Below are 15,517 nucleotides of genomic sequence, written 5' to 3' on the forward strand. Positions count from 1 at the left end.
GCAAAGCCATGTGAAAACTCGCCTGAATCTGTCCGGAAAGAAAGAAAGCAATGTACTTCCCCCTCTTTGCTTACAACGTGGCAGTGACCTCTCTTATCTGCAGTGGACAGAAAGTGGGAGATGTTGGGAGTGCAACATGCTCCAGCCAGGGAGGAGCCCAAATGTCAGAAAAAACAAAAAGTAGGTTTAAGGGAATTAGATTTGTGTTGGTAAGCATTAGAAATAAGGTATAGTTTTAAGTATGTTGAATTTAATGTTTTGCTGCCTGGAAGGGCAAAACCTGTAGTTATATTTATGCTGGACAAAGTTGTTTGCACGTGTGGGGGTTGCTTAAGTTCCAACTGTTTTTCTATTGTGCTTAAAGAGGGCTATGGTGTGAAGAATAAATAAAAGGCATAAGCATGTGAGTGTTGCTGAGTAACTGGTGCCTTGTAAGGTAGAGAACCTTTTAACCTTGAGTTTTGCTAATTTGATTGCAGGTTGGAGATAGCTAGTGAGAGAGAAGGCAGTTATTACAGCTGTGCTAGAAGCAGTTGATTTAGAAGGCTAGAGAGGGAACATCTCTCTCAGCTTTGTGAGAAGAAAATCCATTCCATGGATTAATGGTTAAAAAACCAAGAACAGCTAGTTAAGGAAACTAGAGAAATAAAGAGAAGTTTCCAAGACTTCTGAGGTTAAAGATACTAGACCAGAGTACTGTTCAGTAAAAGACAGACAGAGCTGAGAAGGCAGCTGATGCCAGAAAGATTTCTGAAGTGATTTTGAGGTTTGTAAGATTTTACTACAACCTATGGAACATGAACTGTGGAAATCGGTGGCTGGATCCCAGAGTTTTTGTAAAATTGGTGAGGCAAAGGAACCGAAAAAGGAGTGGTGTAAAATTCTGAACTGGATTTAATGTTAAAGGTAGAGCGAAAACTTAGGTTGAAAGAATCATTTGAAAAACCTGGACTGGACTTTGGAATGGAAACCTCTCAGGGAAATTATTATTATGAGAGGAGATTTTAAAGTGTGTTTTGGGGAGTGGAGTTTGGAAACTCATGTGATCATCATCTGGAGGGGTTTTGAGGAGAAATCCACAAACATTCACTTGTGATTCAGACTGCAGAGTATATTTACTCACAGCCATCTTGTGTGTTTCAAAGGGAATTTGTGTCATGAGTACATTATAGATTAAGATGTACTTTGTAATCCGTGTTGACCTAAAACCTATGTGTAATTGTTAAGCTAAGGGGGGAGTAAAGGAGTATTGCATCATATTCCAATTTTTTCATGTTGAATAAAAAAAATTCTTGTTAAAGCTAATTCACGGTCCTGGGACTCTGTTCCTCCACGTTTTATTAAAAAACATCAAAAGTTACACTCTTCTGAGCCAGGGCTCCATTCTGGGATCTTTCAATTATGACTCTTAACACAAGGCAGAGGAGTTGAAGGCCATGATTACACTGGAAAAAAACGTCCTTGTCCTGCTTCGGGGCTGCATGATGGCCTGCAACAGGTGGTGTTTTTTAGTGAGTACCACCTTAGTGAAGCAGAGATATTGCACACATTGTTTCTTGCTGGGATTGTGCTTGGAGAAATCCTCCCTGCAGACCCTGGGTGGATATGGTATTGAGGTGAGAAGTATACTCCTCCATCTCCTCTCTCTTCAAGCAGCTTATTCTTCGGTGTCACCTCTGCTCATTCTCTTTGTAAGATAAAGGGGATAGAAACCATAGCGCTTGTTTTGTGAGCAGAACCCTTGAAGTGAGAACCAAGGGTCACCTCAGCACCTGTAGACCTCTTCAACTTTAATTACCAGTACAAATCCCCAAAATCTTAACTGAGGAACTGCCACCAGAAATCATTCAGCAACTAGTGTGAAAGCGATAGATGATCCTTTTAAATAGCACTGGTGAGGGGGTCCTTCCTGCTGTTGATCGCACCTTCAACTGTGTGAGGTAAGAGCAGGAATTAGCTAAAGCACAGAGATTGAAAATGGCACCGATAGAGTTAAATCAGACTGATGACACAATCTACTTATTTTGAATGCTTCCAGTGCACACTCTCTGCACCTGGGCAAAGGACCCACAAAATGGCGTCCAACCTCGCCTGTATCAAAAGTGTATGAGCGTGGTAGGGATACCAATTTGGACAAAAAATAGCACCCATAAGACCAAAATACGACACTATGCAAATGAATTTTATGATCTGCATAGTTTCATAAACTTCTACTGAATCACCTTTGAGTTACGTCTTTCTGAATTTAAGCATGTCGCAGTTCATTATGTTTTACTGATAATTTGGATTTCTGAGAGGAGGCCACCAATGTTCTTTGCAGCAATAAAATTGTTTAGATTTATTTCCTATGCCACTCTGAGCATATTAAAAGTTTCCAACGATGAAAATCATTAATGGAGAAAGAGGAATGAAATGTCACAACGGTTTCAGAGGTCATCTTAAGGTTTTTATTAAAGCAAAGATTAGTTGAGAGATGGGGGATGGGGGGGTTATGAAGTTCCAATATAGTTGAATTACAGTTGATGATGCTAACAAAAATGGTAAGGCACAGTCAGGTGGCATGCATAAAAAAGGAAAAGCATGAGTCGGAAGACCAAAAGCTGAGGCAGGAATAAAGTTGAAATAAGCTGAAGATAAAAGTGGGATGTTGCCATGAATAAATTTCAGGACAAGGGCAAAGATGTTAATTCAATGTGTTGGAGAACAAGGATCCAGTCTAGCTGCAGATGGTCTGTATTTCAGATCTAAATGCAAATATATTCATAAACAAAGTGAAGTTTGCACTTCCAGATTCCACGATTATTAGCCAGAATATTGAGATGGAGACGAGGGGAATAATTGGCATGTAGGATTAAAAATTGGAACATCATCATGTCCAGTGACCGTCATATTCATGGCTACATGGAAGAGAGCAGTAGTGTTAATTGGGAACAAGAGTGGAGTGATTATCCGACTTGTATCAATCCTGCTCCTGTAAAGCTTTGGGAGCATACATTGAGCAAACAATTGAAGGAAATCTTTTTTTTTTAAGTTCTTATCTTATTCTTGGAATGATAGTGTAGTTGGCTAGGAGTAGCCCATGTGGTATAGATACACCCACAGTGCTATTAACTGAATTCCAGGATTTTGACCCAGTGACAATGAAGGAACAACAATCCAGTTCCAAGTCTGGATAGTGTATGACTTGGAGTGAAACGTGCCGGTGATGGTGTTCCCATGCAACTGCTGCCCTAGTCCTCCGAGGTGGTTTGGGGTTTGGAAGGTACTGTTGAAGGAGCCTTGGTGAGTCTATATCATGTGTTCTGTAGATGATACGCAATGCTGCCCCTGTGCGTCGGTGGTGGATGGAGTGAATGTTGAAGGTGGTGGGGGCAAACAAACGAGCTGAACAAAGAACAAAGAAAAGTACAGCACAGGAACAGGCCCTTCGGCCTTCCAAGCCTGCGCCGACCATGCTGCCCGTCTAAACTAAAATCTTGTTCACTTCCGGGGTACGTATCCCTTTATTCCCATCCTATTCATGTATTTGTCAAGATGCCCGTTAACCGTCACTATCGTCCCTGCTTCCACCACCTCCTCTGGCAGCGAGTTCCAGGCACCCACTACTCTCTGTGTAAAGAAATTTACCTCGTACATCTCCTCTAAACCTTGCCCCTCGCACCTTAAACCTAGCAACTAGGGGCTGCTTTAGCACAGGGCTAAATAGCTGGCTTTTAAAGCAGAGTCTATACCATGTGTTCTGTAGATGATACGCAATGCTGCCTCTGTGCGTTGGTGGTGGATGGAGTGAATGTTGAAGGTGGTGGGGGCAAACAAGCGGGCTGAACAAAGAACAAAGAAAAGTACAGCACAGGAACAGGCCCTTCGGCCTTCCAAGCATGCGCCGACGATGCTGCCCGTCTAAACTAAAATCTTCTACACTTCCGGGGTACGTATCCTTCTATTCCCATCCTATTCATGTATTTGTCAAGATGCCCCTTAAATGTCACTATCGTCCCTGCTTCCACCACCTCCTCCGGCAGTGAGTTCCAGGCACCCACTACCCTCTGTGTAAAAAAACTTACCTCGTACATCTCCTCTAAACCTTGCCCCTCGCACCTTAAACCTATACCCCCTAGCAACTAGAGGCTGGTTTAGCACAGGGCTAAATAGCTGGCTTTTAAAGCAGACGATGGCAGGCCAGCAGCACTGGTTCAATTCCCGTACCAGCCTCCGAACAGGCACCGGAATGTGGCGACTAAGGGCTTTTCACAGTAACTTCATTTGAAGCCTACTTGTGACAATAAGCGATTTTCAATTGACCCCTCTACTCTGGGAAAAAGTCTCTGAGAATCCACTCTGTCTATGCCCCTCATAATTTTGTAGACCTCTATCAGGTCGCTCCTCAACCTCCTTCGTTCCAGTGAGAACAAACCAAGTTTATTCAACCTCTCCTCATAGCTAATGCCCTCCATACCAGGCAACATCCTGGTAAATCTCTTCTGCACCCTCTGAAGCCTCCACATCCTTCTGGTAGTGTGGCAACCAGAATTGAACACTATATTCCAAGTGTGGCCTAACAAAGATTCTATACAGCTGCAACATGACTTGCCAATTTTTATACTCAATGCCCCGGCCAATGAAGGCAAGCATGCCGTATGCCTTCTTGACTACCTTCTCCACCTGTGTTGCCCCTTTCAGTGACCTGTGGACCTGTACACCAAGATCTCTCTGACTGTCAATACTTTTGAGGATTCTACCAGTCACTGTATATTCCCTACCTGTATTCGACCTTCCAAAATGCATTACCTCACATTTGTCCGGATTAAACTCCACCTGTCATCTCTCCGCCCAAGCCTCCAAACAATCTAATTCCTGCTGAATCCTCTGACAGTCCTCATCGCTATCCGCAATTCCACCAACCTTTGTGTCTTGAAAAATATTAAACTTACTAATCAGACCAGTTTACATTTTCCTCCAAATCATTTATATATACTACGAACAGCAAAGGTCCCATCACTGATCCCTGCGGAATACCACTAGTCACAGCCCTCCAATCAGAAAAGCACCCTTCCATTGCTACTCTCTGCCTTCTATGACCTAGCCAGTTCTGTATCCATCTTGCCAGCTCACCTCTGAACCCGTGTGACTTCACCTTTTATGCCAGTCTGCCATGAGGGACCTTGTCAAAGGCCTTACTGAAGTCCATATAGACAACATCCACTGCCCTACCTGCATCAATCATCTTTATGACCTCGTCGAAAAACTCTTATCAAGTTAGTGAGACACGACCTCCCTTTCACAAAACCGTGCTGCCTCTCGCTCATACGACCACTTGCTTCCAAATGGGAGTAGATCCTGTCTCGAAGAATTCTCTCCAGTAATTTCCCTTCCACTGACGTAAGGCTCACCGACCTGTAGTTCCCTGGATTATTCTTGCTACCCTTCTTAAACAAAGGAACAACAGTGGCTATTCTCCAGTCCTCCGGGACATCATCTGAAGATAGTGAGGATCCAAAGATTTGTGTCAAGGCCTCATCAAGTTCCTCTCTTGCCTTCTTCAGTATTCTGGGGTAGATCCATCAGACCCTGGGACTTATCCACATTAATATTTTTCAAGACGCCCAACACCTCGTCTTTTTGGACCTCAATGTGACCCAGGCTATCTACACACCCTTCTCCAGACCCAACATCCACCAATTCCTTCTCTTTGATGAATACTGATGGAAAGTATTCATTTAGTACCTCACCCATTTCCTCTGGCTCCACACATAGATTCCCTCCCCTGTCCTTCAGTGGGCCAACCCTTTCCCTGGCTACCGTCTTGCTTTTTATGTACGTGTAAAAAGCCTTGTGATTTTCCTTAACCCTATTTGCCAAGAGGGCCCCTTTTAGCCCACCTGACTCCTTGCTTAAGTTCCTTCCTACTTTCCTTATATTCCACACAGGCTTTGTCTGTTCCCAGCCTTCTAGCCCTGACAAATGACTCCTTTTTCTTTTTGGCGAGGCCTACAATATCTCTCGTTATCCAAGGTTCCTGAAATTTGCCATATTTATCCTTCTTCCTCACATGAACATGCCGGTCCTGAATTCCTTTCAACTGACATTTGAAAGCCTCCCACATGTCAGATGTTGATTTACCCTCAAACATCCGCCCCCAATCTAGGTTCTTCAGTTCCCGCCTAATATTGTTATAATTTGCCTTTCCTGCTTTGTCCTGGATGGTGTTGAGCATCTTGAGTGTTGTTGGAGCTGCACTCAAACAGGCAAGTGGAAAGTATTCCATCACACTCTGGACTTGTGCCTTGTGAAAGGCTTTGGGGTGTCAGGAGGTGAGTTACCTGCCACAGAACTCCCAGTATCTGGACCTGCCCTTGTAGCCACAGTATTTGTATGAAACATAGAATCCTTACGGTGCAGAAGGAGGCCTTTCGGCTCATCAAATCTTCACCGGCTCTCTGAAAGAGTACTCCACCCAGGCTCATGACCCTTTCCAACACTTTATTGATAATAGGACAGTAATTAGTTCAGTTGGATTCATCTTATTTTTGTGGACATGACATATCTGGGCAATTTTCCACATGCCGGGTAGATGTCAGTGTTGCAGCTGTGCTGGAACAGCTTGGCTAGGAGCCTGGTTAGTTTTGGAGCACAAGTCTTTCATACTATTGCTGGAATGTTGTCAGCGCTCATGGCCTTTGCAATAACTAGCATCACCAGCTGTTTATTGATGTCACGTGGAGTGAATCGAGTTGGCTGAAGACTGACACCTGTGATATTGGGGATCTCAGGACAACGCTAATTTGGATCATCTGCTTGGCACATCTGGCTGAAGATTATTTCATTGATGTACTATGCTCCCCATCATTGGTGGGGATATTTGTGGAGTTTCCTCCTCCAGGTAGTTGTTTAATAGTCCACCACCATTCACAACTGGTGTGGCAGGAATGCAGAGTTTAGATCTGATCCGTTGGTCGTGAGATTGCTTAGCTCTGTCTGTTGCATGCCGCTTTCGATGTTTGGCATGTAAGTAATCCTGTGTTGTAGCTTCACCAGGTTGATGTCTCATTTTTAGGTATGCCTAATGCTGTTCACTTCATGCCCTCCAATGAAACCAGGATTGATTTCCTCCAATGAAACCACATTGATTGGTAGAGTGGGGGGGGTGCCAAACTATGAGATTACAGATTGTAGTTGAGTACATTTCTGCTGCTGCTGATGGCCCACAGCACCGCATGGATGACTAATTTCGAGTTGCTAGATTTGTTCGAAACCTATTCCATTTAGCACAGTGGTCAAGGCGCATAACATGATGGAAGGTTTCAATAAATGTGAAGACAGGATTTTATCTCCACAAGGACTGTGTGGTGATGTTGCTTTCCTCACCACGTACCACAAACCCAGCTAGAAGCTATGTCCTTCAGGACTCGGACAGCTTGATCAGTACTGGTGGTCCTGAGCCACCCTTGAAGACATTCTGTGCCCTTGCCACCCTCAGTGCTTCTTCCAGTTGGTATTCAAAATGGAGGAGTACTGGTTCGGCTGAAAGGGGTGGGTGGTGGTGCAGAAGGTGGTAAACAGCAGGAGGTTTCCATGCCCTTGTTTGACCTGATACCATGAGACTTCGGGGTGTCCAGAATCAATGTTTGAAGACTCCCACAGCGACTCCCTCCCAAGTGCTGCTATGTCTGCCCTGTCAGTGGCACAGGATATAAAGAGATGGTGGTGTTTGGGACATTATCTGTCAGGTATCATTCGATGAAGCTGTGGGACACTCTCCTAATTTGGGAACAAGCCCCCAGATGTTAGTAAGGAGGAATTTGCAGGCTCAATGGGACTGCCTGTGCCCTTATCATTTCCAGTGCCTAGGTTTGCCTGGTTTCATTCCTTTTGGACTTTGTAGTGGTTTCATACAACTGAGTGGTTTGCTAGGCCATTTCAGAGTCAACTACATTTCTGTGGTTCTGGAGTCACGTAGGCCAGACTAAGTAAACATGGTTGAACTTCTTTCCTATTGGATTCATGTGAACCAAATGAATTTTTACGACAATCAACAGTGGTTTCATGGTTACCATTACTGAAAGTAACTTCCAATTCCAGATTTCCTAATTGTGGTCAGCCACAGTGGGATTTGAACCCATGTCCCGAGAGCATTAACCTGGGCCTCTCGATGTAGTGCAGTGACATTACCACTACATCACTGCCTTCCCTTAAATTACTGAATTCTTGTTAATTTCTGCAGATTGAATGAAGCCCCCGTGAAAGGTTTTGAAAAAGATGTTGGCGCAAAGACAACTCTTCGAATCACATATCCAGAAGGTGCCATACAGAAACCAGCGCGGTATGAGAAGGACTCACTATTTGTGTTTGCTGGATTCAAACCTCAAGATTTCAAATGGTTGAAATACATTGTTTACAAAGAAAAAGTGGTAAGAATTGTCCTTCCTACATTGTTGTGGCATTTTGTCTGGAACAATAAAGACACAGCAGATCTTTTTGTTTAGTGATACTGGTTCATTAAATGTCCAATGTAGTAAATCTTCAAGTTCAAGTCTTTCTTTGGACTGAAATATTGAAAGTGATTCATTGAATAACATGTACATTAGGAAATAGATTTTTTAAATTATTCCCTGTTGGCTTAAAGTGAATAAGCGGCATTCTTGAATGACCAGAGTAGGAAACTAGACAACAGTGAGTGTCAGAAAAAAAACAGTGGTCTTCACTGGGGGTGACAACAGAGGCCAAGTTTAATCAGTAATGGCATCAATAAGCATTAATGCGCAACAGAAAACACAACAGACAATAATAACCTGTGAGTGATAATAGTGTCCAATAGTTTTGAGTAAATTGTTCTGATTTTCCCAATACCAACTGTGTGTCTAAAACTTAACTGTGCCATTAGTGACTATGCAGTTCATTACTGATAGCATTAGGAGAATATTGAAATTGCTTCAGATCTGGTAATAGAGCATACTAAATAAGCTTCTCTAAAATTAGCTTAACGCGTAGTTAATAGTTGAACACATCAAAGAAGCACAGAATTGTTACAGTGCAAAAAGAGGCAATTCGGCCCATAGTGTCTGCACTTTTTCCCTGTAACCCTGCACATTTCTCCTTTCAGATAATATGCCACTCTTTGGTTATCTGATGTTTTATGGGGGGGGATACAAAACATGAGGAGAAATTATAGATCAATGAGAAGTATCAGTGTGACATACCAGTACCCAGTAGATATGCTATTTATGTAATAAAATGTGTTGAGATTTCTCAGCAGTACTCACTTATCCTTTTTTTACAATCATGAAGAGAACTGTTTGCCTCACATCGGTAACTAGCAACAATAATATTTATATATCAACAGCGTGAAAAGTCTCAACATTATCATATAACTGCAGCAGTTTTATTTAATAGTCATTTTTAACTACAGTCTTCATTACTGTAGCTTCTACGATCAACAGTGAGATCTAATACCATAGCTAAACATATTGTTGTCTTTTTAGCGGTCTTTTTTAGTGTCACTTTCCATATCAAAAATGGGTTAGATTCTAAGGCCTTATATACGCCCTGCTGCTGCAATGAGAAAGCTATTTAATCTTGGCATACAGGGATGCAAAATAACAGCAAAAATCCATTGTGCTACATTGGACTAATTGTGGCAGGCAGTATGGTTTTGTATGGGGAAGGTCATGTCTCACAAACTTGTTTGAGTTTTTTGAAGAGGTGACAAAGAAAATTGATGAGAGAAGGTCTGTGGATGTAGTTTATATGGATTTTAGTAAGGCGTTTGACAAGGTACCACATGGCAGACTGGTACATAAACTAAAACCACATGGGATTCGGGATGGGCTGGCTAGATGGATACAGAACTGGCTTGATTGTTGAAGACAACGACGAGCAGTGGAAGGGATCAGAATGGAGATCTGTAGCTAGTGGTGTTCCGCAGGGATCAGTGTTGGGACCTCTATTGTTTGTAATATATATAAATGATTTGGAGGAAAATGTGGATGATCTGATTAGTGAGTTTGCGGATGACATAAAGATTGGCGGAGTTGCTGATTGTGCCGAGGATACAGCAGGATATAGATAGATTGGAAACTTGGAACAGAAATGGCAGATGGAGTTTAGTCAGACAAATGCAAGGTGATGCATTTTGGAGGATCAAATCTAGGTATGAATTTTACTGTAAATGGCAGAACCCTTAGGAACATTAACATACAAAGGGATCTGGGTGTGCAGGTCCACAGTTTCCTAAAAGTGGCAACACAGGTGGCCAAGGTGATTAAGAAGGCAGATGGCATGCTTGCCTTCATCAGCTGGGGCGTTGAGTATAGGAGTTTGGAAATCATGTTGCAGCTGTATAAAATCTTGGTTAGACAGCATTTGGAGCATTGCATGCAGTTTGTTCACCACATTATCAGAAGGACATGGAAGCTTTGGAGAGAGTGCAAAGAAGGTTCACCAGGATGTTGCCTGGTCTCGAGGGCGTTGGCTTATAAGGAGAGGTTGAATAAACTAGGATTGTTTTCACTGGAAAGACGGAGGCTGACGGGAGACCTGATAGAGGTCTACAAAATTATGAGAGGCATAGACAGGGTGGATAGCCAAAGGCTTTTTCCAAGGGTGGAAGTGTCAATTACAAGGGAGCACAGGTTCAAGGTGAGAGTGGGAAAATTTAAGGGAGGTGTGCGAGGTAAGTTTTTCACACAGTGGTGAGTGCCTGGAACGTGCTGCCAGAAGATGTGGTGGAAGTAGGCACAATAGCAACATTTAAGAGGCATCTGGATGGATAGATGACTAGAGAGGAAACAGAGGGACACAGACCGAGTAAGGGCAGAATGTTTACTTTTACTTGGAGCATCATGATCAGCACAGGCTAGGAGGGCCGAAGGGCCTGTTCCTGTGCTGTTCTTTTCTATGTTCTTTGTTCTTTATTATTGCCCCTTTTTGCACTCAGCAAAATTCTACCATAACATGGTTTTTGCTATATTCATTCTTGGGATGCAGGCATCATTGGCTAGGCCAGCATTTATTGCCCAACCCCAATTACCCTGGAGAAGATGGCCTTCTTGAACCGCTCTGGTGGTCCCATGTGTTGGTGCAGGTACACCCACAGTGCTTTTGGAGAGGACGGTCCAAGATTTTGACTGAACAAACGTGAAGGAATGACAATATATTTCCAAGTCAGGATGGTGGCCTGCTTGGAGGGGAACTTCCAGTTGGCGATGTTCCCATGTGTCTGCTACCCATGTCCTCCTAGATGGTCATGGTTGTGGGGTGTGGAAGTGCTGCCTGCCTGAGGAGCCTTAATGAATTTCTGCTATGCATTTTGTAGATGATACACACTGCTGCCACTGTGTTTTAGGGTGGTGGTGGGAGTGAATGTGTGTGGATGGGATGGCGATCAACCGGCTGCTTTGTTCTGGATGATTTTGAGCTGCTTTGTTGTTGGAGTTGCACTTATCCAGGAAAATGGAGAACATTCCACCACACTCCTGGCTTGTGCCTTGTAGATGGTGGACAGGCTTTGGGGAGTCGGGAGTTGAGTTACTCGCTGCAAGATCCCTAGCCTCTGACCTGCGCTTGTAGCCACAGTGTTTAATAGATCAGTTCAGTTTCTGGTCGATGGGAACCCCCAGGATATTGATAATGGGGGATTCATTATGGCAGTGCTGTTGAAGGACAATAGTTAGATTCTCTCTTGTTGGAGATGGTGGTGCAAATGCTACTTGCCACTTGTCAGACCAAATCTGGATATTGTCAAGGTCTTGCTGCATTTGAAACATGTGACATCATTTATGTTTCCCGTATTTTACAGTGATGAATACAAGTTGATTTTTTTTATTTTGCTCTTCCCCTGAGACCAACGGCATACTTAAACCTTGGAAAACTCTCTTGCCAAATCCCTCCCCCATGTACTCAGTTTTGTGATTTGGCATAAACAATGTACCCTCTGCTTTTTGTGTTGGAGTGTGTGATCAATTTATTTAAGTGTCCAGCCCCTTTAATTTTTTTTTTTTGCATGGCTATGCAACTTAAAGAAACTAACTTATGCACCACCTGCATGGAAATGTTTGCATTGCGGCAAGGTCACGTAGCTTGGATGGAACATTGATCACAAGCTATCATCAAAACTTGGAAGTACCTGCATGCAACAAGACTTGTAAAACATCCAGACTTGGCAAATGAGTGGTAAGTGACATTCATACCACACAAGTGCCAGGAATGACCACCTCCAATGCATGTGTGCTCAACCGTCTCCCTTTGATATTCAATGTCATTACAAATTCCAAATCCTGCATTATCAATATCATCAGAGTCAACATTAAGGAAAAACTCAACAGGACATGCCAAACAAATACCATGGTTACCGAGTGAGTGGCTCACAACTGCCTACGAGCTGCAAGTCCTAGAGTGCGATGGAATAGATTTGGCTTCATCAATACATCTGCAACAACATACCATTACACCATCCGGGACAAAACAGGCCACTTATAAGACTCCAGCATATCCTCAACCCACTTCATCTCTGCCTCACTGTGGCAGCACTATACTGTCTAGCGATTGCTCTGCAGGAAGCTGTAAAAATTTATTGGCAGCACCTTCCACACACCCTTAACCTTTTGCTGGAGGATGTATCAGATGCATTGGAAAACTTATCACCGACTAGTCACATACAATCTTAATTTCGGATCAGTATTCTTATTTCCCACTTTTTACTGGTTTCCATTTAAAGATATAGAAGACCAGTTCAGACAAGTATTCCTTTGTCCTCCTTTTCACTGTTTTTCCATTTGCTCAACATAAAGATTGCAACGGTTCAAGAAAAAGGCCAATCACCACCTTAGCAACAAGGATGAGCAATAAATTCTAGCCTTGCGGCACCCACATCACTAGACTGATTTTTTTTTTTTTAAACTTATGGGTGACAGGATTTCTGCCAGTTATTTTATAGATGTGAGCTGATGAAATTTCCATTGCAAGCAGGTCACTTTGTGGATGTTTAATTATTACAAAATTTGGAATGTTTTCTGTGAGCTCAGTGACCAATGGAACTTGATAAAGTACCAAACAACTCTATTGCATTCAGTTCTTTGCAAATTCCACACAGTCACCCAAGGCCGGAATTGAGCACAGTCCCTGGCGCTGTGAGGCAGCAGTACCAACCACTGTGCCACCATGAAGCCTTGTGGGGTTTATGTTCCCTCCTCATCTGTCATTAGCACATTAGTGCAGGTAATATGACCATCAGTAAAGTTCCAGTGAAAAGCTAAATTTGTGCCTTACTGAAAGCGACAGGCATATAATTTATGCTTCTATTGTAAGTTATAGATTAGTGTCAAACCTAGCTCTATAGAAAGATGGTCCTCGTATATTGATATTTTTGAAACACTGCACTGAACAGATAGTAAGAAGCCAAGTGAAAATGTAAAGGATTTGACACTTCTTTCATAAATTTCCCAAATTTTCTCTTCTGTTTCATGCTCAAATGTTAGGTCTGCCTATATTTGAAAATTATCGAGTTATAACAACTAATTTTTCTTTGCTGCAGGGCATCATTTGTGCGGATTCCGAGTATTAGGTCAACCATTACCAGAGAAGTTTTAATACTGACAAATGCCTTAACTTTGCCCACTCTATTTAACACTGATAGTTTGACCCAGCCTGATAGAATGACCTCCTTCTACAGGACCAGAAATAATTCCCTGATATTTGCCAGGGAGGGGGTGGGCGGTGGGGAGCAGTTTTGCTTTTGGGAAGGATTTAGCAGCAGGGCCTGAGTCGAACATTGTTTGTCTGAATTTCACGGTTGCAGGCAGCCAACCAGAATGAGAGACTGAGTGGCATGGGGGATAAATGAGAAAGTTTGGGGGGGAAATCAGAAGGCTTGGGATGTTGTGGGATGGAGGGGATGAAGTCAGAAGGGTCGGTGGGAGTTTGGAAGTGTCAATGATGGGGGAAGACAGTGGACGAATTGGTATGTGGGGATAAAATTGAAATGGGAATGGAAGATCAGAGGGTGCAGATAAGGGCAATTGGGATCCGAAAGACATAGGTGGGCAGGATTTTAGAAAGGCTGAGTCCATGGGCAGGGGAATGGCTATGGGGAGAAGCAACACAGGGCAAAGGAGGTTAGCTTGGAGGATCAAAAGAAAGCCCTCCTAAAGCCTCCACATCCTTCTGGTAGTGTGGCGACCAGAATTGAACACTATGTCTAGCACGAGGGGACATAGCTTTAAGTTGAGGGGAGATAGATATAAGACAGATGTCAGAGGTAGGTTCTTTACTCAGAGAGTAGTAAGGGCGTGGAATGTTCTGCCTGCAACAGTAGTGGACTCGCCAACACTAAGGGTATTCAAATGGTCATTGGATAGACATATGGACGATAAGGGAATAGTGTAGATGGGCTTTAGAATGGTTTCACAGGTCGGCGCAACATTGAGGGCCAAAGGGCCTGTACTGCGCTGTAATGTTCTATGCTCTTGCTGGGGCATAAGCAATGTTGAAAAGGTAGCTCTCCAATCTGTTAACTGGATTTCTCAACGTCTGGATAATCCAGCTACCAGGGGTAAGTCTAAAATGGGGATCAATAACTCAACCTAGTTAAAATAGAAAAGCGATCCAGCCTGTTAATTATTTAGACCATAAGACATAGGAGCAGAATTAGGCCATTTGGCCCATCGAATCTGCTCCGCCATTCAATCATGGCTGATATGTTTCTCATCCGAATTCTCCTGCCTTCTCCCCATAAATCCTGATCTCCCTATTAATCATGATATGTATACCAATACATTTCTGTTTTAATCCCTATGAATCGTCTCCGTATGTCTCCAGTTCTTTTATAGCCTTTTTATAATATAGTGACTAGAATTTCACATATACTCTTCGGTACAGTCCAACCAAGGTGCAAAACAGTTTTAGCATTAATTTCGCACTTTTCAATTTTATTTTATCAATTTAGAGTACCCAGTTGTGTGTCCAATCCACTTACCTACACATCTTTGTGTTGTGTGGGTAAACCCACGCAAACACGGGGAGAATGTGCAAACTCCCGTACCAGCCTCCCCGAACAGGCGCCGGAATGTGGCGACTAGGGGCGTTTCACAGTAACTTCATTTGAAGCCTACTTGTGACAATAAGCGATTTTCATTTTCATTTCCTTCATTTCATTTTCAACTCCAAATGGCAGTGACCCAGAGCCAGGATCGAACCTGGGACCTCGTCGCCGTGAGGCTGCAGTGCTAACCACTGCACCACCGTGCTGCTCCCCACTTTTAAATTTTAACCCTCCAGAAATGAAGCCTAATATTTGTTTGTTTTTCCCATGGCCTCGCTAAACTGTTGTGCAGCTTTTTTTTCTTTTTAAAATTTTTTTATTCTCCTTTTTCACATTTTCTCCCACATTTACACCCATCAACAATAAACAATAATCAGCAAGATATGTCAATCCCCATAATAACAACGATCCCATCCGCCCACCAACCCCCAAACCTCAGCCCACATTTTACATAAACAAATGACAAAAAGGAATCAGGGATTA

At 43.0% G+C, this 15,517-nt stretch overlaps 1 protein-coding gene across 8 annotated transcripts in view; it reads left to right on the top strand.

Moving 5' to 3' along the window:
• Positions 1–15,517, top strand: part of st3gal3a (ST3 beta-galactoside alpha-2,3-sialyltransferase 3a) — a 1,052,507-nt gene that overhangs the window by 786,442 nt on the left and 250,548 nt on the right. For all 8 annotated transcript variants that reach the window (XR_011948150.1, XM_072510649.1, XM_072510647.1 and 5 more), the window contains one exon: positions 8,222–8,408. Coding sequence is in view for 7 of the 8 variants with exons in the window: in XM_072510649.1 (XP_072366750.1) it covers positions 8,222–8,408 (187 nt within the window). In the remaining variant the exon portion in view is untranslated. The remainder of the gene's footprint in view (positions 1–8,221; positions 8,409–15,517) is intronic.

Source organism: Scyliorhinus torazame, chromosome 7 (genome assembly GCF_047496885.1).
Source record: "Scyliorhinus torazame isolate Kashiwa2021f chromosome 7, sScyTor2.1, whole genome shotgun sequence".
In the NCBI taxonomy this organism is placed as follows: Eukaryota; Metazoa; Chordata; class Chondrichthyes; order Carcharhiniformes; family Scyliorhinidae; genus Scyliorhinus; species Scyliorhinus torazame.